The sequence below is a fragment of the Heptranchias perlo genome, chromosome 10 (assembly GCF_035084215.1).
Source record: "Heptranchias perlo isolate sHepPer1 chromosome 10, sHepPer1.hap1, whole genome shotgun sequence".
NCBI lineage: Eukaryota > Metazoa > Chordata > Chondrichthyes > Hexanchiformes > Hexanchidae > Heptranchias > Heptranchias perlo.
Window position 1 is genome coordinate 56,881,200 of NC_090334.1, and position 27,673 is coordinate 56,908,872.

Here is a 27,673-nt window from a genome sequence, read left to right on the forward strand (position 1 = left end):
TTACATTAGGGAGATAAACATTTGACTTATGAAAGGAAGTTTTAAAAAACTTGAATTTGGCACGTATTCCATTTAGAATAGAGATATCCCAGTTTTGGGCATTATTTTGTTTGACCTTTTAGAAAGCAAGAACCACTGCTTCTCGTATGTTTCCTGGAGAGAGAAAGAAAGGTTAGCTGGAATAGAATCATAGAATGGTTACAGCACAGAAGGAGATTACTTGACCCATCGAGCCTGTGCTGGCTCTTTATAAGAGCAATCCAGTTAGTCCCATTCCCCCACTCTTTCCCTGTAGTCCTGCAAATTTTTTCCCTTCAAGTATTTATCCAATTCCTTTTTGGAAACCACGATTGAATCTGCTTCCATCACCCTTTCAGGCAGCGCATTCCAGATCATAACTACTCGCTGCGTAAAAAAGTTTTTCCTCATGTCACCTTTGGTTCTTTTGCCAAGTACCTTAAATCTTTGTCCTCTGGTTCTCGACCCTTCCGCCAATGGGAACAGTTTCTCTTATTTACTTTATCTAAACCCTTCATGATTTTGAACACGTCTATCAAATCTCCTCTCAATCTTCTCTGCTCTAAGGAGAACAACCCCAGCTTCTCCAGTCTATCCACATAACTGAAGTCCCTCATCCCTGGAACCATTCTAGCAAATCTTTTCTGCACCCTCTCCAAGGCCTTCACATTCTTCCTGAAGTGCGGTGCCCAGAATTGAACACAATACTCCAATTGTGATTAAACCAATGTTTTATAAAGGTTTAGCATAACCTCCTTGCTTTTGTACTCTAGGCCTCTATTTATAAAGCCCAGGATCCTATATGCTTTTTTAACTGCTTTCTCAACCCATCCTGCCACCTTCAACAATTTGTGCACATATACCCCAAGGTCTCTATGTTCCTGCACCCCCCACTTTAGAATTGTGCCATTTAGTTTATATTGCCTCTCCTCGTTCTTCCTGCCTAAATGTATCACTTTGCACTTCTCTGCATTAAATTTCTTCTGCCATGTGTCCGCCCATTCCACCAGCCTGTCTGTGTCCTCTTGAAGTCTATTACTATCCTCCTCGCTGTTTATTCCACTTCCAAGTTTTGTGTCATCTGCAAATTTTGAGATTGTGCCCTGTACACACAAGTCCAAGTCATTCATATATATCAAAAAAAGCAGTGGTCCTAGTACCGACCCCTGGAAGCAGTATAATACCTTGACTTGTAGTTGTCTTGACTGTTTGTCATTTCTTCTGGAGTGTCTTACACTCATCCACGCTGTTATATGGATTACGGAGCTGGTTCCCTTCGAGGTCCCACTCCTATTGATCTTAAATTTCTGTAAATAAAAAAGATGAGGGATGACTGAAGTACTACAATGCTGGCTGCTTATTAGACATTCAGGATGTTTCAAAAATATAATTTTCAACTAATATCATGGTTTTAAAAAAAGTAGCAAAGTGCTATAAGACACAAGTAGTTTATTCATGAACTCACCAGGCATATTCATTTGTACAGCACGGATGGTGACAGATAATATATATTCTCTCAATTAGCTGCTTTTGACCTTCCATTTCATTGAAAGCTCTTTATGTAATATTCAATAATTCTCTACAGTCAAACACATTAATGTATAGTGACTGGTTTGTCTTTTCAGCCTTGTCATTCTTTATTCTTTAACTTCACCATGAAGAAAAGTCTATTAAAATCTATGCTTCATTCTCCTTCTATTCTCCTTCTATGCCCCTTCCTCCCCAGCTGGTTTAGGGTGTTTCCACAGTGAAGCAGTTTAGAGCAGTGTGAAGCACCCAAGGCAGTTTCAGTGGTACATAGCGTGGCCCATACAAATCAAACACATAGCCACTCAATCAGACTATGCATGAAGAATCGAAGATGATGTATTTGAGAAATTGCGTAAGGTTTCAGCAAGGGAACATTTTGCAATGACGTGTGGAGCATTTCTATTCTGTGTTTCTTTGAAAATGGAAATATATATTTTTTGGGGAGTATTTGATGACCAAGGGGAATTTGGCTGCAGAATTATATTATCAGCACCTCACTTGATTCTCCAGAATTCTGGCCACCTTCTGCATCTTAGAATTTCAGGATGGATGAAAATCATATCATCACACCAACAAGTTTAAAAACTTGAATAGTAAAGAACTCTTTTGATGGAAAACTGTCGAGTCTATAACATGTCCGGGGAGGTACTTGTTAGGAGTCATATTCAAACATTTTTAGAGCCAAGCCATGTAGCAGGTTTCAGGTCACTGAGACTTGTTCAATCTGTGATTACTAACTGAAAATTTTTAGGCATCAACTTGAAAATGTAAAGACATTTAATAACTGTGCTGTTGTCAAATAGAAGTCAATTAATTCAGGGATGGGGGATATGGACAAGTGAGCAGGCGTGGTTAAATGAGAGCTTTCTTCTCTCCTTAACTGGCAGTTGGCGTATGTTAGGAATTCAGATCAGGTAAATTTCTGTCAATCTCATTTTAACATCTATGAATACATTTACATTTTTTTTGACATTCTGATTAGTTTTGATAATACAGGACTCCTTCAACAGATGCTTTCCATTTTCCTCCATTTGAAATGCAGCTATGAAGGCCCTCAGTTAATTTAATGCTGTGCTAATGGAAGTTGATCCTATTGTTTAGTGCTTACAAATGAGACATATTAAAGAGAAAAAAAATTACATGGGCATGTTCCTTTATGTTCATTTTTTGTCTTAATTATCATATTACTCTGGAGGGCCTTCCTCTTGTGATTTTCCTTGACATTTTGAAGAAAGGGATCATCCAAGCATTCATACCAGAATGTGAAAAATAATCATACAAAATCTGTACTAAATTTCTTTTAACACTATGTATAGCAGTTTGGCTCCACTGTAAAATGCCTGGCTTATCATTAATTTAATATTCTTTTTCTGCCACTGTGATAAATATAACATTATAGCCTGTTGATGATTTCTATCCTACATACCTTTAGTTTGCATAATGTGTGCTCTGCGTATTTTCTTACATCAAACCAGAATTGGATTATAGTTTTTGTGATAAAGGTTTAGCTTTTAAGGACTAATTAATTTCCATTTATCTGTTTCTCTCTAATCAGTATTTGTAATAAATATAAGGATTATACAAGTATTTTACCTTGTGGCATTAGGAACATCATTTAAAAATGAAATGAGTTTCAATCCCATTGAGAAATCCAAGGCCCAGAGACTTAGTCACAAATTCACAGAAAACTTAATTTTTCATCAAAGTAAATGTTTTTTTTCTCAAATTAGGCCCGTTCAGATCTATTTGGATTCAGCACCAATGAATAGGACACTGCAGCTTTAAGAACTCAACCATGCAGCGTAAGAAAGAAAGACTTGCATTTCTATAGCGCCTTTCATGACCTCAGGACATCCCAAAGTGCTTTACCACCAATGAAGTACTTTTTGTTTGAAGTGTAGTCACTCTTGTAATGTAGGATAAAACCGCTTTATAATACATAGTGTGTTGTTCATTTCTTTATAATAAATATAAATATATAGCAGTCACAGGAAGCCCTATACAATCAGGTCCCATGTACCTGCCATCTTTATTGTCTTTTTGACTACGTCAACTCATCTTTTACTACACTCAGGCTGCCCAGTGCATACCAACAAAACAAGTTAAGAATATAATTTTAAAAAATAAACGCTAGATATTGTAAAGAATGACAGCAGTGAATGTGTTTCAAATCTGAGTTCCACCAGCACTCAGTGAGCGATCAAGATTTGCTAGCCAGTCATCTATTTCCTAGCCAGGCCGAGTGGTCCTGGCCGAACCCAAACTGAGCATCGGTGAGCAGGTTATTGGTGAGTAAGTGCCGCTTGATAGCACTGTCGACGACATCTTCCATCACTTTGCTGATGATTGAGAGTAGACTGTTGGGGCGGTAATTGGCCGGATTGGATTTGTCCTGCTTTTTGTGGACAGGACATACCTGGGCAATTTTCCACATTGTCGGGTAGATGCCAGTGTTGTAGCTGTACTGGGGCAGCTTGGCGAGAGGCGCAGCTAGTTCTGGAGCACAAGTCTTCAGCATTACAGCCGGGATGTTGTTGGGGCCCATAGCCTTTGCTGTATCCAGTGCACTCAGCCATTTCTTGATATCACGTGGAGTGAATCGAATTGGCTGAAGACGGGCTTTTGTGATGGTGGGGATATCGGGAGGAGGCCGAGATGGATCATTTGAAATGTGATGGACAGGAAGTGCACATCAGACATACCATTTTTATAATACCAGCAGCTCACACTGAGTCGGGGAATATACTGTTTTATAAACAGTAAGAGTGTTATGCCATGTAATGCACAATGTACTATCGGGCCATTGATTTATGCTGATTGAATAAGCCAAATTCAACAAAGAAACCACAGATACTGCAAATCACACAGGTCTGTTATTCACAGGTGGTGCCTAAATGAGCAGAAGCAACAACTTACTGCTGGTTGTCTGCCCGTTCCAATCTTTGGGTGAAACTTGATGTAGGCAGCCAGAGCTCCTGCTGGAAACAGGTGGTGGGCCTAATGAAACTAGATCAATCGGGGTCAAATAATGTTGTCAAGACCAAAGCAATTTTCATCTCTACACAAGTTGCTGCTGCCAGTTCCTCATCCCATTTATAATCTGTGCGTGGTACAAGTTGGGAGGCAGCCATTATCAGCGATATTTAAGGGGATCCTCAGCTGCTGTCTGGTAAAATACTGGAAAGTTTTGGGAGACATTCTGCTTGTATTACTTTGTGGTTTTAGTTACTTAGACCATCTTGAAGTGCTTGTAGTGGCTGGAGAACATTCTAAACTCTTAACGGGCTTCTGGCACTGCATTTTGTTCTTCATGGATCCTTCTGAAATATGACTCTAGTACGAGGAGGAGGGCCAGCATCAGGAGGAAGGAGCAAACAGAGCAGCAGATGCAGAGCAAATAGAAAGAGGCCTGGTCATGGTGAGGGGGAAGCAGAGAGCGGATGACCAGATATCAGCCTGGCAGGAGATGTATGGAGGTCGGATGGGATTGCAGCTCACTGGGGAGTATATACCCTGATTTCTGCTCAGTGGGGATTGTTACCATGGGTTGTTCTTAGGGGAAAGGCATGTTTTCTGCTCGGTACGGTAAGGCCAATGTTCTGCTCTGCGAGGGGAACGGGCACAAAAAGTGGCGGGGATGCAATTTTTGCTCGGGGAGGGGGGCCTTGTCTTTTACAATGTTTTGGCTATCTTTGTCTTTTTGTTCCTTACCTTGGTTCGTTGAGACATCCTGAGTAGCTGCTTCATCTTACGCACAAACATTTTCCTGCTTCTAGTCATTTATCAGTTTCCTGTGTTCTCAGGCTTTGATCTACTCTTGTAGGGAAGGTATTTCTGCTCAATGCTGGGTTGGCCCAATCTCTGCTCCGTGGGGGTGGAGGGTTGGAGTTAAAAGGAAAGGACTTACATTTATAGAGTGCCTTTCATGAACTCAGGATATCCCAAAACATTTTACAGCCAATGAAGTACTTTTGAAGTGTAATTATAACATAGGAAAGCCAATTTGTGCACAGCAAGGTCTCACAAGCACCAATGAGATACATGAGTTGTCCTAAAGTCTACTTCGTGTTGCGGGGGGAAGGGGTTGTGGGCGCCTGAACTTGCTCAGGGACGGAGAGTTCCAAACTTTGCTCTGTAGGTTGAGGAATTAGAGTGGTGGGGGGAGGTGAGGGGGGTTGCCAGATCTCTGGCTTTGCTCACTGCGGGTGACTGTTGTTATGATTTATTCTGAGTCATTGGGGTCTACAATCAGTGGTGGGGTTGTCTTAAGTGCTTTCATTTGGGGTGCGATTAGGAGTTCTTGTCCAGTAATGTATTTCGTGGAGTGGGTCCTAATTGTATTCAGTCGGGGGGGGGGGGGGGGGGGGGAGATAGGGGGAGGGGGAGGGGGAAGGGGAAGGTAATTCGGCTCAGTGTAAGGGGTGGTTAGGAAATCTCTCTGTTGGTTTTTAGCCAGTCCCAGGTTCTGTTGTGAGGATCTCGGCCTGGTTTCGGGGGAGGTATGTCGGTGTGGTCTTTGCGCTGGGATGGCGGCTATGCACTCAGTGATGGCATGGGCGAAATGCTTTACGATATGATCAGGTCGATGTTTTGGCGGTTTGCTACCTGAGTGATTTGTTGGGTTTGCTCCATTTCGATTGCTTCAGAGATGGTTTTAACTTCTGAAATTTTATGCAGTTTATACTCCGCATAACACCCGCTTCTGCAGTTCGCCGCCTTGGCCCAGAATATTCACTGTTGGACTAAAATTTTTAAAACGGCTTTTAACTACTTGGGAATTTTGGCATGTTTACTCTCGTGAAATATATTCATTTACATTGATTTCTCTTTGGGTTTGGGCGTTTGAATGATTTTCAGTTTAAATTAATAGCTAGAAGTTACTGAGGCTTCTTTCTGGGACTGTCGCGTAACGTTAGGTGCTGCCCCATTGTAATCAATTAGCCACGTAATATTAAGTTTACTGCACCACTTACAGGCATAGTACTTTTCAATCCTGGGACCACTCACTGCTTTTAGTAATATGTATGTCATAGCTCTTACTGTGCTTACAGAAAGTTAAGTAGCAAACGCAACCCTAATGGGACATTATTTAATTAATTGCATTTATCTTTGTAATAAAAATGAACTGAACTCTAACCTTTTTTTCCATATTCAGAATGTCAAATTGTTCAAATTAATTAATTGTGTGGGGTTATTCGGAACCGCTGTAGAATAAAGTCCTCGAGCTTTTTAATTTTTCTTGTGCATAAAGTTTTCTCATATTTACGGACTGATTTGCCTCTTGATAGAGGAGTACATACCCATGAAATTATAATATTAGCAGAAATGATAAACAGTAATTGAATTCAGAGCTGAGAATTGCATTATTGACTGCAGGGGAATTTTAAATCCAAAGTGTGTCGACAGCAGCTTCCCTGACATTATACAATGTCTATTTTCTCACTTGGTTTAACCAATCAGCTTTCATTTGTCCCAGGTGAAACTCTGAGCTTCTTTTGTGTTCAGATATGCAGATTAATTTTACTGTCATCACTTTATTGGGACGCAGTATCTGTACATGCTGTGAAACCCACTCCTGAGTTATCAAATATTTAAAATCAGACTGCCATGTTTTGTTTGAATATGAACATTGTGAACTTTGTTCAGACAACTAGAAAGCTTGCATTCTGCGAGCCAATCCTGAATGCCATTGTTCATTGTTATGCTGTGGCAGCATCATAAATACAAACGCAGATGCAGATTTTATTAGTTGCTATATTTTCACTGTATGTGCACTGAACCCTGTAACTGTTCTTTCTCATATTTTCAGCTGTGACAGCTGAATTAAACCAAAGCTGCGACCTTGTTTCTAACAATGAAGCAATTTATGTTTGAGGACTGGAATTCCAGCTTTAGATTTCTGAATGAGCTGGGCACTTGCATTCTTGGTCCGAACTCTGTAAATATCAATCATCTCTAGCAAATACATGTTGGAGATTGGTCAGGAACCTAGCTGCACTGCACTGTTGTATCCTTAGTAAGGATTTGGTCTCAGTACTACGTGTCACTCCAATATAAACTGCAAGCAATTTTAAAATGTTTATATGACTGGGAAAACCTGTATCTGGGACACTGACCATACTATCATCAATCTTGTATGCATTTGACAAAAAGTGCTACAAGTGTGTGAAGCCATGTTATTCAGGTTCTGCCAAGAACTCTGCTTCTTTACTCCTCATTCTACCCCTTCCCTGGCTTCTCACTGAACCAGACAGATGAAAGAATGGAAGAAAGAATGAAAGAAAGATTTGCATTTATATAATGCCTTTCACGTCTAAGTGTTCTACTTGACCCAGGGCTGACTTTGAAACTCCATATCCTATCAATCGCAAAGACAGCATCCTTTCAATTCTGCAAACTTGCATGATTTCACCCACACATCACCTCCTTACGTTGTTGAAACCTTTTTTGATACCTCAAGGCTCAACTTTCTGAACACCCTCCTCACTGGCTTCCCGAGTTTCTCCCTAGACAAGCTCCAATTTATCGCATCCTGTCCCACACACCTCCTCATTCCTTGCTTTGCTGACCTCCACTAGCTTCCTGCCTCCCGGCACATGAATTCAAAGTCATTTACAAATTCTCTATGGATTCACCTGTCACTACCTTTGCAGCCACCTCCAGCCCTGCATCCTAATCTCTATGGTCTGAATGTGGGCTCTTGTGATTTCCCCCCTTCGGACTGGGTCTCTTACAGCACCTCCCTGGTGGTCGGAGCACATATCACTTTCCACCCGAGAGTTCAGAGTTAAAACTCCCCCTAGGATCTAAATTTAAATCATTGCTATTGCAACTCAGGTCAACAGCACAGCTTCAAGTTCTCACTCAGTTTTGATTGAGTTTTATTGTGGAACGGAGAATTTTAACATTTTTTAAGTAATCAATTGAAGCAGTCAGGTTCAAATGGGTTTCCCTTTTTTGGCAATTCTCAGAATATTTGCTTTCTGAGCATAATTACTATTATAAGAATAAACTGTTGACTGATTCTCAGTAACGATCAATCTCTTTGTTCACTTTATTTTCAGACTGGCCAACAGCGTTGGTGGGAACAAGAAATCACAATGAATACTAAGATTCAAACAGGAGAGTTAATCACGCACAACCTCACTGAACTCCTGAAGCCTGAGGCCTACGAAGTTCGCCTGACACCTATTACACGATTCGGGGAAGGTGATTCCACCATTCGAGTCATTAAGTATACTGACGGTAAGAATTATCACAATATGAAACATTTCAAACTCTAAAAATTGCTGTAAAGATCCATGGGAAATTGAATTATTTGAGGTAATTTCAGCAATGAGTACCGTTCTCAGATTATTTAAAATTAAAAAAATTAATTGATGAACCTATTCTCTCAATATACAGAGCATTTGTTCCACGATTTTTATACCGCACATAAAGCTGACCATATATCCATTAATCTAGTCTGTTTGTACACTGATTTTTATGGGTTGAAAAGCTTTTTGATTCAGTATAGCTCTTTAGACTAGGATCCTGATACAGTTCGATAATACTACATTTCAATTGATGATCGGTAATATGCCTGTTCAGTCTCCTGAACCATGATTAACCCTCAGACATGCATTGGTGTATGGCACTTGAGAATCTTGTCAAAAATGCACCTGACTATAATTTGTAAGCATACCAATGGACTATAAAATAAAATGAAGTGGAAAACATACTATACAGAAGCACAGTCTCTTTTAAGAGTGAATTATGGCACTGTAAATTTTTTTGTGCATTCTGCTAATGGTCCATGCTGCCTGGAATATATTGAGATTTAGTCTTTGTAAAGGTAGATGCTGAGAATAGCACCTTTCAAGTACATCTCAAATAAAGAAAGAACTTGCATTTCTATAGCGCCTTTCACAACCTGAGGTTGTACACAGCCAATAAAGTACTTTATTGAAGTGTAGTCACTCTTGTAGTGCAGGAAATGTGGCAGCTAATTTGCGCACAGCAAGGACCCACAAACAGCAATGAGATGACCAGGTAATCTCTTTTAATTATGTTGGTTGAGGGATAAATATTGGCCAGGACTCCCCTACTCTTCGAATAGTGCCATGGGATCTTTTACGTCCACTGAGAGGGCAGCAGGGACCTGGGTTTAACGTATCATCTGAAAGACGGTGCCTCCGACAGTGCAAGACTCCCACAGTACTACACTGGAGTGTCAGCTTAGGTTTTGTGCTCATGCCTCTGGAGTGGGACATGAATCCACAGCCTTCTGACTCACAGGTGAAAGTGTTACCTACAGAGCCATGGTAGCATTCAAAGCAACAGTTGCTCCATCTGGCTGAATAATTACTTCAAGCCTCTTAGCATGTGATCAATCAGTGTTCTGGCCTTGTCCATAAATTTCATCTTAAGCTCCAGGCTCCAGATTTGAGGTGATTTTATCAGGTTTATTTCCTTTTATACTTATAATCAAAACATTGTGCGGAGATTACCTTGTTATAAGTTTTGAAAGTCTTTTCTATTTTATGTTTATACCATTCATAACAAAGGAATATATTGAGATACATTCCATGTACATTGAATACATTATTTATTAAAATTATATAAAATAAACTGGACAAGGCAACAACCAGATAAAGAAATTAAGTCTGCACAGGATGCCATTAAAATAAGATTGCAGTACACTATTGAAATATATATTGCATGATTTTAATTCATAATATTCAAAGGCCACATTTAGAAGACTTGTTGAATCAGTGAACCAAGAACAGAAGAATAGAAAAGCAGAATATTTTTTAAAAGGTGAGAGACTAAGAAATATTGGTAGTCAGATGGATTTGGGTGTCCTTGTACATGAATCACAGAAAGTTAACATGCAGGTGCAGCAAGCAAATAGGAAGGCAAATGGTATCTCAGCCTTTATTGCAAGGGGGTTGGAGTATAAGAGTAAGGAGGTCTTGCTGCAATTATACAGGGCTCTAGTGAGACTACGTCTGGAGTACTGTGTATAGTTTTGATCTCCTTACCTAAGGACGGACATACTTTCCTTCGAAGTGGTGCAACGAAGGTTCACTAGATTGATTCCTGGGATGAGAGGGTTGTCCTATGAGGAGGGATTGCGTAGAATGGGCCTACACTATCTGGAATTTAGAAGAATGAGAGGTGATCTCATTGAAACGTACAAAATTCTTAGAGGGCTTGACAGGGTAGATGCTGAGAGGCTGTTTCCCCTGGTTGGAGAGTCTAGAAGTAGAGGTCATAGTCTCAAGATAAGGGGTTGGCCATTTAGGACCGAGATGAGGAAAGATTTCTTCACTCAGAGGGTTGTGAATCTTTGGAATTCTCTACCCCAAAAGGCTATGGATGCTCAGTTGTTGAGTATATTCAAGACTGAGATCGATGGATAGTTGGACACTAAGGGAATCAAGGCATATGGGGATAGGGCGGGAAAGTGGAGTTAAGGTAGAAAATCAGACATGAAATAATTGAATGGCGGAACAGGCTCGAGGGGTCGTAAGGCCTACTCCTGCTCCTATTTCTTATGTTCTTATGTAACAGCTTCTTGCAGCCAATTAACCAGAATGATTGGGTTGGCTGCTGTCTTGGGTGGCAGAAATTGTTTATGTATCAAACCAATTCACATCAGGTTGAAAGCCTCAAACCTAAAGCCTAGTTTATTGTCTTTTGAAGGTCTTTCAAACAATCTCCAATCCCAGGACTTGTTTTTCAAATTCTCTCGAGGCTTTTTATTCATGGTGAAACATGTAATATTTCTGTTCCACGCTTCCTGATTTCAAACAGATATTCCATAGTAAATTGCCATTTATGAATATTAAGTTCTTTTTAAAGAGAGATATTGGCTCTTTACTGAGCAGTAGGAAATAGAAAAAGTAATATTTTTGAATTTGTTGTTGTTGTGCCCCCATGATCCAGCAGCACGCTCCTGTTTATTTGTATAACAGATTTTTCAGTGTTATAACACAGTTTGTGGGTAAAACAGATTTATATTTGTAGTAGTAACACAGCTTAATGTAACTGAAGAGCTTGGTGTTACATTGAGTAGAAAGTAATAAAGTAATTAACAGATTAACATTTGCAATTGTGACAACTGGGATACCAGTGGAAAAATTACACATAATTAAACCATGATAAGAGAAAATTTAGTAAGACAACTGCATTATCTGTCTTCTGATTCTATGCAGCATTTCATATTTGAGTTTATTTTTGAAATGTAAAAATGGATAGAATTACCAATATTTGTGCTGCTGATAGGGTGTTGACAATGCTCTATAAGGGCTTGTATAAATTATATAAATGCTCGTATTCATACAATGATTGGAATTGGAAAATGTTTCTCGGAAACAACAGACGAAAGAATTAAATTTTTGTTACCACTTGAGAAGATCCAAGTTATTAGCTAAGTTATAAATGTTGATATTTCATATCGTTCCTTGTTGCTATTTAACTCTAAAATCCTAATGCAATTTCTCTATGAATGACTGAAGTAACCACCCTATTAGGCAGAAAAGGGTAAATGTCTCCTTGCTAGCCCTTGGGATGGCAACATAGTGGTGAGAACAGGCTCGAACATTGGGGGAATGTTGGCATGGCAACAGTATATCTGTTAAGTCCCAATAAGCCATTCAGAAACCCAGGAGCTAATACCTAATTGGAATAGGCAAGTGTCTCTGTGCATGCGTGTGCCCACGCGCGTGTGTGTGTGTGTGTGTGTGCATGCGCGTGCGTGCTCTATCTGCCTCTCTACTTATATCTTTGTTTCTTTATTTCTGTGAACTTCTCTCTCTTCTCTCTTTCTCTCCCTCTCTCCCTCTCCTGTGTGTCTGCCTGGCTTTCTCTATCTCTGTGTCTGTCTAAATCTCTCCATGTGTCTCTTTCCATTCTTTGTGTTCCTCGGTCTGTCTGTATCTCTTGCTTTCTGTCTGTCTCCCTTTGTCACTACTGTCAGACTCAGGCTGGGTCCATAGTAGCAGCTCATTGATAGGCACAGGTAATAGAAAAATGTGAGCAGAATGCAGGCACAGAGAAAAGACGACTGCACACTGGGAGAAGGTTTTTGGGAGCAACTGCACCCACGTAGAAGATTTTCTGTGAAAGTGTCAAGTTTCTGAAGTCAATTCTCTACCTCACTGTCATCAAACCCAGGCTTTGGCCTGCACATTCTCGACCATCACCACTGCCAAAATAAAATAAATCATAGTCTCCCAGCCACTTCTACGGGGAGACCTGATTTTGGTTTAAGTACAATTTTTATTTGTTTGTCTCCTGGATAGGCATCTCCCACATTCTGAGTACCATTGACTTCACTAGTTTACAATCTATATGTGAAAGCTGTACATGAATTGTACAACAACAACAACTTGCATTTATATAGCACCTTTAACATAGTAAAATGTCCCAAGGCGCTTCACAGGAGCGTAATCAAACAAAGTTTTGACACACATTACAGTATCAAACGTGAGCAAATCATCTGTTTTTAACCAGGTGGCATACATCTGATGTTGTCCATGTTGCTGATAAATGTTTAGTACTGGTACTTGGAGTCCCAGAAAAAAAACATGGACAGTAGTAAACAACAGTTAGCAACTCCGCTCCTTTAGGTGTAGTACTTTTTGAGGGGGTGGCGATCCTTCAATTTTTTTTTCTTCTCCACCCTCCACTACAGTCCATCCTGAAGGTGCTCACTTGTTGCTGGGATACGGTTCTGCAGGTGTTGTTGCCCTCTGATACCTTGCCCAAGAGGCCATTATTCATGTGTGAGCCTTGACAGTGAACGTCAGCAAGCTACTCAACTGGGAATCACAGCTGATCCTGACCCTGTCCTCAAGCCAGCTTCTATTTGTGTATTTCTATTCCAGTTACTGGATACTGATTGTAAGTGGGAACCCAGGCTGATTATCCTATCCTTACTGCCGCCCAGCTGTACGTGCTACCGTTTGTCCCATCATTTCTGTTTCCTGTCAACATCTGTCAGCTATTGATTGTGTTTACCCTGCAGCATATTTAATTGTATTTGTTGACTTTAATTTTGGTATCAAGATTGATGAGCTAAATGTGCAAATTAATTAAAGGACACATAACAAGAATTGGTTGATAAAGATGGATGTTTTGTATCTCAGAAAACAAACTGTAGGTGGTCTTCCACAGAAATGACGGATTAGTTGTTCGGTTAGTCATTTCAGTTACTTGATGTGCATAGTAAAACCTCAGTATATCCATTTTCCTGCAGGTTGTTAAAAATATGAGTGCTGACCGATGACTGATAATCCATTGATTGACCAGTCCATTATTATTGGCTCTTGCATTTGCAAACAACACATTCACTACACTTCAAAGTAATTCATTGCGTGAAGTGCTTTTGAGGAATTTCTGGGATACGTGATGAGGTACTATAGAACTATAGAAGCTTACAGCACAGAAAGAGGCCATTCAGCCCATCCTATCTGTGCCTGCTCTTTGCTAGAGCAATTAAAAGCTAATCCCAACTGCCCTGCTCTCTCCCATAGTCCTGTATCTTCCTTTGCTTTTAATATTTATCCATCTCTCTCTGAAAAGATGCTTTGGACTTTGCCTCAGCCACTCCCTGTTGCAAAGCATTCCATGAGTTAACAACCCTTTAAGAAAACAAATTTATCCTAACTTGTCTCCTCCCTCTCTCAGTAACTATTTTAAACCGAGGGCCCCTTGTCGCTGACTCCAGAACCAAAGTAAATAGTAATTCCTTACTCAGCCTATCAAAGCCCTTCATAATTTAAAAAAATCTCTATTAAATCTCCTCTTAGCCTCTCTGCCCCAATGGAAATAATCCAAGTATCTCAAATTCCTCCTCATGACTGTAGTTCCAATCCCTGACATCATCTTGGTCAATCTGTATTTATACTCTCTTTGGCCCTAATGTCCTTTCTATAATAGGAAACCCAAAATTGCACACGGTTCTCCAATTGTGGCCTACTTCTTTACGCTTGTACAGTATGCCCTTGTGTATAAAACCCAACATGCTATTGGCCGCCTTTTGGTTTTATCGACCTGCATTGATGCTTTCAGGGAATTATATATTTGTACTTTTAGGCTTCTCTGTTTACCCACACCCTTCAGCATCTTTCCATTTGAGGGTACACTCCAATTCTTTGTTTCTTCCCAAACCATATTAACTCGTACATCTCAATATTTTTAATTGGATTTGCCGCCCATTCACTAAGCTGTCTATATCTTTCTGAATTATTTTAAAGTCTTCCTTGTTGTTTGCCAAACTTTCTACTTTTGTGTTGTCAGAAAATGTTAAGACTGTGTTCCCTGTACCCAAGTCCAAATTTATAAACACTAAGAGCAAAAATGGAACCAACACTGCCTGGAGTACACCACTTCCAACCCTTCTCCAATCTAATCAATACCTCTTTACCCTAACCTTTTGTTTCCTGTCTATCAACTAACTTTCTAAATAAACAACTCAAATTAATTAATTCCTCCTCCCTCATACAATTGCTGCAACAATTAGTTGGTTTGTCCAAGGCTTGTGTCTGAGGGAAGTCCAAGCCATTCACTTAAAATATTTGACTTCTGTAGGGATTTGTTCAATTATGTGTTTTATTGTCTTTTTTTTAAATTGAACAGACGGTTATTTAAATCTACTGGTCCTGGTCACTTTTTTGAAGGCATTTATCAGCCTGTCTTTTCCAAATCAAGGACTCTGTCTGTCACCTTAGAAGATAGGTAGTCAGGCCACATAGCTTCTGTAGATGGTGAGAAAAGGAAAATAACTGCTGCACAAGAAAATTGCTTATATCATAGTTTAGCAAACTATTTATTATTTTCCACTCCACTAAGTAAACAACTACTGTAAAAAAAATGCTGCTATCTATTTGTTTATTCACTGTTTAATAAATGTATTTGATTTTTAAGGATAAAATCTAGTGTATTGTTATTTTGTTGTCTTCCAAGAGCAAGGAGGAATATGTGACAGCATGCAATAGAACTAACAGCTGAAAAAAAGTGAGAAAGGTTCTCTTTTCATTCCCAGGACACACTACGAGTTCATCTGAGCAGATGAAAAACGCAGAGAACTAAGGCTTACTTCTATAAGTATTTGGAAACATGGAAGCCAAAAATATTCGAGAGTAAAAAATAATAAACCCCAAAAGCATTACAAGAATTGGCACCATTTTTATGTTCTATAATGAATTGTGTACTGTAGCTAACTGCAACCATTTATCTCATAAATTAATCACTAACTTTTGGTTTTCCATAAAAAAATGTTTGAGTTAAAATGTTGGCTTGATGTGATTATTGCATTGCAGCACTGATCTCTAGGGGAGAGAAATACGATTGAATTAATGTGCCAAAATATATTTGGCTTGCTTTGGATTCAAGTAATAGAAAATAAGACTACAGGGGAACGACAAAATGGAATAGACAGAAATAATGTGGAGCAGTGGAAATGGTGTAATAATGTGAAGAGGTACTCATGCTGCCTTTTTATTTTGTTTATAGCTCCTATGACGAATCCACATTTGGGTAAGTTCTTTATTTTTTCTGTGGAGAAACCATTCTGTTACTATTGGTTGGGTAGTTTCCTGGCTGGAGGACTGGGGTCATGGTTACAGTGGTTGTTGTAGTTTGAATTGGGATCTGCTGCCATGTGTTTAAAAAAAATGCAGTTTTTGCAAACAAAAATGTCTTCACCTTCAGGTGCACCAACACCAGCTCGCTGCAGAATGTTCACATCAGCTGACATAAAAATACATTTGCTTCTTTAGCTCTTGAAAAAAAAACCTTAAAGTTGTTTTCTTCCCTACCAGTTTTTGGTTTCTTCATTAGACCTTGGTTTCAAGCCTTTTCAGCCCTCTGATCTCAATGCCCTGAAGCAGTTGCTTTGTTTCCAACTTAAAAACGATCATCATCTAAGATTGATTACCATAAACAGCAGGTTGTGTCCTTTGGGATTGGAGAACAGATCACGGGTTAGATAAGGAATTGGTTGCATTCTTGTGGCCAGAGGGTTGTTATTAATGGTAATCCTCCTGCATGGAGGTGGATACTACTGGAGTACTGCAGGAATCAGTGTTAGGACCGTTGCTCATCAGTATCTATATTAATGACCTGGATGAAGGCACTGGGAGAAATGTCCACAAGTTTATGGATAACACAAAAATTTGTGCTAGTATTAAAAAAAAACTACAGTCAAATCTAGGTGCGATGGGGGAATGGGCCCTGAATTGGTCCAATTTTTTTTCCGTTTTTTTTCTACCAGGAGATTTACATGGCTTCTGATGGGTAGGGAGCTTTGGGAGTCACGATACCTAGTTGCAACGTGACTATATGGAACAGGCTCAATGGACCAGCTGGTCTTTTCCTGTCCATCAGTTTTTTTTATCTTCGTATGCACATATCTTTTTTCATATGTACTCCATTGTATAAAATATCTCTGAGCAAGATCAGTGAAATAAAATTAACTCAGACGATTCTTCTTCTAAAACATTTGAACAACAATGGAAATTTTCAAATGTAATTTAAAAAGAAATGATTATCAAGCACTTGCTACCAGTGCCCAAAGACTGACTTTTGCTCACGTCGCATCCTGTGCAGTTAGCTGATGAATAAGGCTATCTCAAAGTGGGACAACTAAAACATCGTTCCACACTGCTGATGCAGGCACATGTGCACCACCACTTAGTGTAGAACAGTGAGTTTTCATCAACGTATCCATTTGTCCAAGGGCTGGCCTTCAAACAGGTGCTTGGAAATGATTAAATAGGAAAGAACAATGCAGCATTTATTTTATAGCAACACTACTATGTTGTTGAGATTACAGGCCTTCATCTGGCTGTAAGGCCTAGCCATGCATTTGGCAGGGGGCAGGGAGGTATGGAATTGTGGAAAAATATTCCAACTTTTCTAGTTTATCACTTAGTCTGACATTTCGCCCTTCCCTTTTCACTGCCTGTATCGCTTACTGTCCATTGAAATAAAAATCCAAATTTAAGTGCAATAAAAAGTGTTTGATGGCAACTTTGCCTATGAAACAGGGAAGGACTGGGTGACACGGTAGGTTAGTATATTCTATTTTTGCCTCTAGGACCTGGCTTCAAACCCTATCCAATCTAATTGGATGACAGGTTGTTTGTTCTCTCTTCTGGCTGTAAGGCATCTAAGCAAATTGTGTTTGAAAAATCTCCGACTAGTCCCAAGAGGACATGGATCTGCAGGACAAAACTAACTGTAGGAAACACAAGAATGAACAGGACTAAAAAAGACCACTGAGGTTCATTTGGCAGGTTCAAAAGCTCAAAATACCATTCTATGCTCGTAGGCATATCGCAAAATAAGATAGTGACACACACAGATGCAAAACCTCCATACGGTAGTCTCCCTGGTTTATATTGTGATCTGCACCAATCTTCCAGGATGCCCATATGAACTGAAGACCCATTTTCACTGAGTGTGTGCGAATATACCGGTATCGTGATGCACTCACGTTGTGATGTGCCGCTGCAATGCAGTGGCCTCTATGAACATTTATGGGCATGCTCAACTATCCCAGGGCCTGGTATCTGACACGGTGTTAGTTCAGTGCATCTGTGTAGTTGTGTCATGATGTGAAATAAGTAGGTACACGGAGCTGGCTCTACATATTTAGTGAGCAAGAGTGGGACGTGCTTAACCTTAAAAACACAAAAATCAGAGAGCTGCTGCTGGAACTCCAGACATTGCCGTCTCTGTGTTTGTGAGTTCCATTGATGGCCAGAGAACCTCTCATCTGGTACTGAAGGCTCCCTTCGAAGATAAAAGAACCTCATTTATAAATTGGCAAAATCAAAAGAAATCCACTTTCTCTGACACCTCTGTTTACGTTTGTTGCTAATTCGAACTGATTTTCATTATTGCGGCCGAGACTGTTCATGTTTGTGATGAAGTGCTTTAATCGAGAAAAAAACTGAAGTGGGAATTGTGAAATGAAGAACAACGGGAAATGTCGGAAATGACCGAACATAATTTATGCAGGTATAACTAGCAGATGTAGAGAATGTCACAGCATACAGTTTTAATACTGACAATATGTATTCAACAGCATGATCAGATATTATTTTTAATGTACCAAATTTGTGCTAATCTGAAAAATTCTGTTGTTTTTCATTTCTGGTCGTAACCAGAATAAGACCCACAAAGCACAAACACCGTAAATTTATTCAGCGAGTAAAATCTGTTTAATGCCCTATGTGCTCAGGAAGTCTGTATATTGCGTAAACATATTGATGAGTTTAATAATCGCCATGGACATTAACTGCTGCAATAAATGTATCCTGGTAATTCCAAATGTACAATGTTCCTGTCAGTGTTAATTCATTATTAATAACAGAGAAAGGCCCAGTTTGGTTCAATATTAACCAGCTTAATGACAGAAGTTGAAGTTTAATTACAACTAAGGGCTTTTACACAACATCTCAGCAATGAAACAACATCTCAGCAATGAAACACAGTCTTGCCGTTCCTTCAGGGAGGTCACTTGTAATGGCTGCTTGAATATTTCTTGGATACAATAATGAAAATCACTCAGAATTTAGGTCAAATGAAATTAAAGGCAGCGCAGATAAAACAGGAAAACATTCCATTCAACTTTAATGATTCACACGCTATCACGCAGAACCACTGCAACAGAAATCATGGGATTTAAAAGTCCAAGGTGGTGGGGAGGTCAGGGAAAGATGGTCTTTGTCCTTGATAATTAGGTATGGATGTGTGAGAATACTAATATATTGATACAATTGCATATATTACTGCTAAACATTGGAACAGTGTGGTTCTGTGGTTTAAAAAAATGTATAAACCGTTTCTAACAAATTCCTCTGTTTAATTTTTTGTGTACTTGTTACATAAAAAGTTGCTGCAATAACACAGTTTAATTATATTCATTGATAATTTAATATGGACCATTCTTAATGTTCATCATGTATCAATAAATGCAATAATAACCTATTCAATTAAAAATTAAAATATAATTATACATTTATTGGTACAGTTATCAGTGTGATTACAAAGTTATTAAGGTTTGATGATAGTGTTATTAATGGAACTTAAAATAATTTGTTGCAGTATTCGAATGAGAAGAATGGCTTTAAGACATTGACACTGGCTGGACCAGAGTGATTAATGAATAATGAACTAGTGAATAATAAATAGCTACACTAATAATGTGTAACGTCATAGCAGTGAACTCTTTCATTCCATGTGTAATGTCTTCCAAATTTTAGTGTAGGCAGGGTTTCTAAAGATAAAATGGACATAAAGTTTGTACCCTAATATTTAAAATCCATTAATAGGGTATACCATGAAATTAAAATACCGTTTAAAAAAATAATAACTGTCTTTTCACCTTTTAAAATCCCATCCACCTTATGGCAGACAATTCAACTTGCATTTTTATAGCATCTTTAACGTAGAAAAACTTCACAAGGCGTAATCAGACAACAATGGATGACAAGCCAAGGAAGGAGATATTAGGAGGCTTGGTCAAAGAGGTGGGTTTTAAAAAGGGAATTCCATAGTTTGGGGTTGAGATGGCTGAAGGTACAACCAACCCTGGTAAGGTGAAATAAGAGAGAGTGCACAAGAGACCACAGTTGAAGGAATGGAAAGTTCTGGGGGTGTTGTAGGTCCAGAGAAGGTTACAGACATAGGGAAGGGTGAAGCCATGAAGGGATATAAACACAAGAATGATAATTTTATAGTGGAAATTTTGGAGTACTGGGAGCCAGTGTAGTCCAGCAAGCACAGGGGTGATGGATGAGTGGGATTTGGTGCAGGACAGGATATAGGCAGCAGAGTTTTGGATAAAATGAAGTTTACTCACGTGGTTCGGTGTCAAAATTTGTTTGACAATGCTCCTGTGAGGCACCTTGGGACATTTTACTACGTAAATGTCACTATATAAATGGCGCTATATTAATGCAAGTTGTTGTTGTTGTTGTTGGGACGCCAGGAGAGCATTGGAGTGGTTGAATCCAAAGGAGATAAAGGCATGGATGAGATTTTTGAGCACCAAATGGGATGAAACAGGGATGGAGGCAGAAAATGTTATGGAGGTGGAAGTAGGTGCTCTTTGTAATATAGAGAATATGGGATTGAAAGCACAGCTCATGGTTGAATAGGATGCTGAAATTGCAAAAAGTCTGATTCGGGGGCTGAAGACAAAGGCATCAGTTACTTCCCAATGTTTGGAAGGAGGAAATTGCGGCTTATCCAAGACTGGATGTCAGACAAGCAGTCTGACAGCACAGAGGTAGTGGATGGGTCGAGTGTGGTGGACCTGGGCATCGTCAGCGTACCTGTGGAAGCGGACCCCATGTCTTTGGATGTTTTGCCAAGGGGCAGCATTTAAATGAGGGAGAGGAGGGCGCCAAGGGTAGATTCTTGAGGGATTCCCCAAGTAACGATGCAGGCACAAGAAGAGAGGCCATTGCTGGAGATGCTGTAGCTACGATGGGATAGGTAAGAGTGGGACCAAGTGACAGCAGTCCCACTGAGCTGGACAACAGAGGAGAAGTGTTGGAGGAGGATGATGAGATAAATGGCTGCAGAGATTTCAAGAAGGGTAAGTGCATCACGGTCACAGTTACAGATGTCACTTGTGGTTATGATTAGAGCCATTTCAGTGCTGTGGCAGGGGTGGAAACTTGATTGGCGAGATTGAAATATGGAGTTGCTTGAAAGATGGGTATGGAATTAATAGGTAACGACAGGTTCAAGGATGTTGGAGTGGAGAGATTGAAGGTGGGGTGGTAGTTTGCAAGGACAAAGGGGTTGCGATGAGCTCAGGGGCAGGGAGAAGGGAGGAAGCAGCATGAGGTAGCTGAACGGATGGTCTCAATCTTAGTAACAAAGAGGCCCATGAGCTTTTCGCACTTGTTGTTGGAGTGGAGGGGGCAGGGGACAGGAGTTTAAGGAAACAGTTGGTAGTGAAGAAAAGAAGTTGGGGATTATCTCGGCCAAAACCATCCACTACTTCTTTGATCCTGGAGTAGTGAATGTTTTAGCAGAGGAGGGTGAGGTCTAATAATGCTGGATGTGGTCCAGCCTGGTGGCAGATGGCTAAATAGGTTGTGCATTAGATATGCTCAGGTCAGCACCCTTTGGATTTGAGGGAGCGAAGATAGGATTCATTCCGGGGAACAACCAGGATGGGAGAGAGTAGTAAGGGTTTTACTGGGGGCAAAGGCATCAAAAGTGGAGATGAGCAAGTGGTTGAGCAGATCGACAGCTGTAGAAGTATCAGTGGTGAATGGAAGGCCAAAGGCTTAATCGTTTCCAGCTTACAAGTGCAATTGTAAGTGAATTGGGGGAAGGGTTTTTCCCAGAATGGATGTAGAAGGAGGTATGGTGAGGGACACAAGGAAGTGGTCAGAGATGGTCTTGTCTGTGATCAAGATCTTGGGAGTAGAGAGGCCACAGTAGGTGGCAAGGTTAAGAGGGTGGCTGTGAATATGGATAGGAGAATTTATACTGGGGGGGGTTTATATAAGGACAGGAGGGCAGTAAAATCAGAGGAGCGAGGACAAGGTGTGTTGAGATGAAGATTGTAATCACCGAGGATCAGAAGTGGCTCAGTGCAGCGGCTGAGGGAGGAAAGAAGAGGATATCTCGGATACATTCAGGATGGAGCTTGAGGAGGTGATAGAAAATGAGGAACAAGGTGAGGTGACTGACAGTGCATACGGTGTCTGAGGAGTAGCGGGACGAGACCAAGGCATAATTTAGTGATAAGGATCACAGCGTCAGTTTGGGTGGGGCAGGTGATGGAAAGTATAGGCAGGGGAGGCTGAAAGGGCACAGTGTCGCCATCCACGAGTCAAGTTTCAGTCAAAGTCTTGGCGGGTGAAATTGGTCTTGGACAGCAGCGCAAAACGGGCGATAGCAAATCAGCAGCAAGCCTCAGCCGGTTTCCTTTTCCATTGACTTCATGCTACTGCCCACGACCAATTTCACCCCCATGATGATCAATGTCGACAGAAATGAACAAACTTGATATAGTTGCCCATTTTTATATTAATAGACAGGCTCTAAACATGCAAAGAATACAATTGGGTCATGTATATGAAGCTTCATTATAATCTCATTTACATAGATTATAAACACACACATTTAAAATGGAAATTATTCATAGTACACATAATAGAACACACATCCTTGCAAACTAATGAGGATATAGCTTTAAAATTTGGCATGTACTGAACAAGGATGCATTTACATAACTAATTTCTGTTTACATCCGACGTTACAAAACTATTGCTATCACGTAATCATTCGTTGGTGGGGGGGAAATAGGATGTTATGTTCCAGAGAGGTCATATTTTGACTTTTCCCTTCGGGTCCACGTCTATAATTGACACCACTTTCTGTAGCATTTTTATGATTCTGCAGTACCCTCTCCTTTTCAATGCTGTACTCAATGTTATTTATACAATTGTATGGTTAACAAAGTAACGTCCATTTTCTACATTAGAGAGATGTGGTTGGGATATCAGTCCTGTACAAGATCATCATTAAAACATCTTGACAATAGTGGAACTACCATTTTTATGTGAAGAACGCAGATTCATCTCAATATTCAGCATCAGTGCAAAACATTTTCACAGACTATCGACAACAAAGGTTGACACACTGCTTTTTCCATCTCCACAGCTGTCTCCCAGAGAGTGTCACTTCCTGAACAGGGTCCCTTGTATATGGAAGTTTAAATGCAGAATTAACCATCATTTGCTGAACTATTATTCAGCAGCCATCATTTGTTAGAACATGCATTAGGCTGCTTGCCCATTGATTCATTAAAAATTTCTCCCAAGTGTACTATACTCCTAAAATTCCAGCAGGGTTTAACTTATGAGACATCTGCCCTTGTCATAGTCACCTCTGCTGCACTCTTTTGTCAGTTATAAAAGAGTGACTTTCTGAATTCAGCTTTATTGAAGAATATATATCGGTTTGCCACGAGCTGCAAAATATTTTGAGCTTTTTAAGATAAACACAAAGCCTGGAAATTGTGAGGGAATGGTTAGCATGTTCATATCAAATTCATCCGTTCTCTAGTTTAACTGAGGTATTGACCTGTTTGAAATGCAGGTTAATAATCTTGACCTGTTAGTGTCGAAAATATTAAGCTGCTCTTATATTGTGCTAATACTGTGCTAATAGCACCTGCTCCTGATCTGTGGGCCTTGCACAGTCAGCTACAATCCAGGGATTCACTAAGATCTTGTCAACTAACTCTGTCATATCTTCAAAGAACTGCAGTATTAAGTGTTGGTATGATATCTCAGTGTAACTTCCAGGCTGATAATTCACAAAAATTACAATCTATGTCTAACTGTCTTCATATAGATTTAACTATCGAGCAGTACAACAAGTACGCCTGTATTATGTCTTCAACATTTTCATTAATTTCCCAAATTAAAGGAAAATGGCAAGCTCTAAATGATGTGCATTAAGGAACAGAACAATTCTCTAGTATCTAGATACCACCTTTGATTTATTTTCATCATTTCAATATGACTGTTCCACTCGCTGAAAGTGACCATTAACTGCTTTGAAGAGATTGTTTGCAACATTCTTCCAGCAGACAATGAATTGAGCAGGGTATCTGCTGCTAACTAACACATGGGAAACAAGAAGATTTGGGCCTATAAACATCTTTGTTTTCTTTCATTTGCTGGATATTTATTAACAAAACAATACTCCTAGCATGGTGGCCAGGAACATTTTTTAAAACCAGCTCTTCCGGCTGCATGGCCTTGGTAAATCTGGCAAGTTTACTTTGGGTGTGCTACTAGCAAATGCAAAGAGATCACTTTATTGAGGGAACTATTGAGCTCTAAGCTTGAGCTGTTAGTGTTGAAAATAATAAGCTGCTCTTATATTGTGCTATTAGCACCAGCTCCCGATCCGTGGGCCTTGCAAAGCCCGCTACAATCCAAGGATTCATTAAGGTCTCGTCAACTAACTCTGTCATATCCTCAAAGAACTGCAGTAAATTTATTAAACAAGATCTACCACCTGTGAAGCCATATTGACTGCTACTCATCATGCCAAAGCTGCATTTATATTGTACAAGAGCCATAACAGTGCTGCTTGTTCCTAACACATGCAAAACTCTCATAGCCAATGGTAACCCCCGTAGTAAACTTGCCTGGTCTGGTTTATAAAAAGAAAGATCCTTCTGGCTGTTTGGTGAATCAGACAAGCTTGGTGAATACGGCTATGTATGCTGGGAGCCAGCATTACCGCCTGGGCTCCAGTACAATGTAAAAGCTGCTACTGTATGATGGGTGGTGGATTTTGCTTGATAAATCTACTAAAGTATTTTGATGATATAATGGAGTTAGTTTGTTAAGGGGAAGTCCATAAACTTAATCTACCTAGATTCTGGCAAAGGCTTTAACACAATGCCACGAAGGAGGTTAATTTACAAGATAGAAGTGAACAGAATAGGAGGAAAATTTTGAAGTGGATATCTAATTGGTTAGTTATTAACTTAAATTGGTCACTTAATAACTAATTGACTACCCTATAGTCTTTACTGGTCCTATATAGTCCTATGTTCCTAAGGACATTAGCACATGTTGGTGGTAATAATGGTGGGGGCAGGTGGGTTAAATTTAATGACGTGGATTTGGCACTGAGCGTTGCCCACTGCTCGTTAAATTTGAACTTACCCACAAACTATCTACGGGCTTTTAGGCGCCAAATTGCTGTAATGGGGAACCGGAAAAAAGTGCAGCGACCTCTCCCGGGCATCTGTGAGCTGTGTGAACAGGCCAAGGAACTGTGTATCCCCTTAGCAAATCAGATTGAAGAATCGTTAATGAGCAGCGCAGACACAGAACCAGGAAGTGTCAGTTGGAATCGTAAATTCAATGTCAAATCAGTTACAGAAAGTGAATTAAAGAGAGGGTAAGAAATATTGAATTAAACAACAGACATAAAAAGACAAAGAAAAAGTAAAAATTTTAATTGTTTTTTTAAATGTCCAATAACCATTAAAATGTGAAGAAATGAGACTCCACACTTGTAAAAGTAAATTTTCAATGTCAGAGAGGTTGTTTGCCGTCAATAAGACTTATCACACCATTAAAATTTTGGTTAGATTAAAAAAAACTTGGCGTACCTTTTTCTGGCGAAAATAATTTGTTTCCAGCTGAGCAGGAAAGCAACTTCCCGCCATTGCAGCCATTTGACTGGTGAGTCAGCCGGGGAGATCTCCTTCCTGCAAAGTTTCTGGACAAGCAGGGCATCTGGTAGAGGAACTTCTGGATTTCTGCGTTTAACTGCACATGCGCAGTCACCAGAAGTTCCTCTACCATTTGCACTGAAATAACGGTGAGCGCTGTTAGGCTCACTGTTATTTTTAGAGCAAGTTCCGGGCCAATATGTCTAGCGATTCATCATAGGTAACATGGTCTCCTGGAGCTTCCATGGTTGCCTTAGAGAGTGAGAAATTTTCCTGAGTTCTTGCTGAAATTAGCCACCAGTTTTCTTTCTTTGTTTTTGCCTTCCCTGGTTAGTCTTACTGGCAATCGGGGAGAGTGATGAATGAGTTTGCACAGACCCAATTGATGGGTAAGCATTGATGGGCCCAATATTGTTTCCTCAACTTTTTTAATTCATTTGTATTGAAATCACTTGTATGTCGAAGGGGTCTCGGTTCCCTGGAATGGTATTTAGCATCTGATATCATCTGGTCACAAAATTTTGCAAATAATTTTTGCAATTAAATTTATCATGAGGTACAGGATAAACATCCATTTTGGAGATTTCTTTTGTGTAGATGAAATGTTCGAATCAACTAAATCTGAGGATCTAGACATAAGAAAAAATGCTCTATGCATTAAATAGACTTTGTATCAGAATATGAACTTTTTCTTGAATTATAAGATTTGACCCAACTTTGAAAAGTGTTTGATACGATAATAAATTCAAGTGGCAGTTACTGGTGTACTTTTGCTGCTATTGAATAGTCATATATTCAAATATTTTATGATAGATACAGCTATTATAAAATGGTTAGAGATGTGCACGTATCTGTTAACAGGAGAATTCAACTGTGCATTTGAAAATGATAAGATCTGTGGGTTCACTCAAGACCGGCTTGATAATTTTGACTGGACAAGGCAAAGTGCTTCAAGTAGGAACACAAGGTACACCCCAAATACAGGACCAAGTGCCGATCGAAGTGGTTCCAAGCAAGGTAAAGTGGACATTTTCGTTTATAGAACAAGTCACTGTCAAATCAGAAATTTGTAGCCATCAGTTATTCTCAGTTCTAATATAACAGGGTGCAGTGCAATCCTGATTTTGACTCTTTCCTTTTACCATCCTTTTTTGGCCCGAAATAACAATGTGCTAAAATGCTGTTCTTTTATTTGGTTGGCACTGCAATGTGTCTATGGCCTGGGCTATGCCACCTGTCTTAACCACGAGCAATGGATTCATTATGTGGGCAAAAATAATTGTGTGAATAAAATGGGTGTTTGTAGTGACACCTCAAATTCAGTCAGCACAGGCATCCTATAGAGCAGAATGCTTGTTTCTAGCAAATAGTGTGAATAGCACTGGAGTAAAATGTAATCCTTAATAGCTTGAATTTTTAAAAAGCCAATTCATTCTTTTTTTATATGTGCTACACATTACAAAATAGAGTCAGTAAAGATTTCATGCATTATTGCTTTTTGTTATCAACTGGCCCATAAAATTTCAGCAACTAATTTTCAACAAAAAAGGAAACATGATATTTTTTAGGTAGACTTAGCAACATAAATTATAGGAAGAAAACATCAAAATTAATCCACTATAATGAAACTTGATTATACAAATGAAAAAAACCATGAACCATTTGTATCACAATTCACTTGTTCAGAGAAATGTTTAACAAGAATAGAACTCTGTCATTTGTTCAGCAGATTCAGACAACTGAAAATTCTGTTGCATGTTCAATGCAAATTTGCATATAAACCATAAACATCCATAAACAACATTTCAAATAGGGAAGCAGTATCTCTATGGGCAGTTGCCAACAGGACAAAAGAGGAAAAAAAATTCAAAGTCACAGAAATTTTTACAAGAGCTC

General features: G+C 39.6%; 1 protein-coding gene across 1 annotated transcript in view; it reads left to right on the top strand.

Moving 5' to 3' along the window:
* The window catches only part of mdga2a (MAM domain containing glycosylphosphatidylinositol anchor 2a), a 640,034-nt gene that overhangs the window by 538,509 nt on the left and 73,852 nt on the right, over positions 1-27,673 (top strand). The window contains exons 11-13 of the mRNA XM_067991845.1: positions 8,613-8,793; positions 16,051-16,074; positions 26,639-26,794. Of these exons, the coding sequence (XP_067847946.1) occupies positions 8,613-8,793; positions 16,051-16,074; positions 26,639-26,794 (361 nt within the window). The remainder of the gene's footprint in view (positions 1-8,612; positions 8,794-16,050; positions 16,075-26,638; positions 26,795-27,673) is intronic.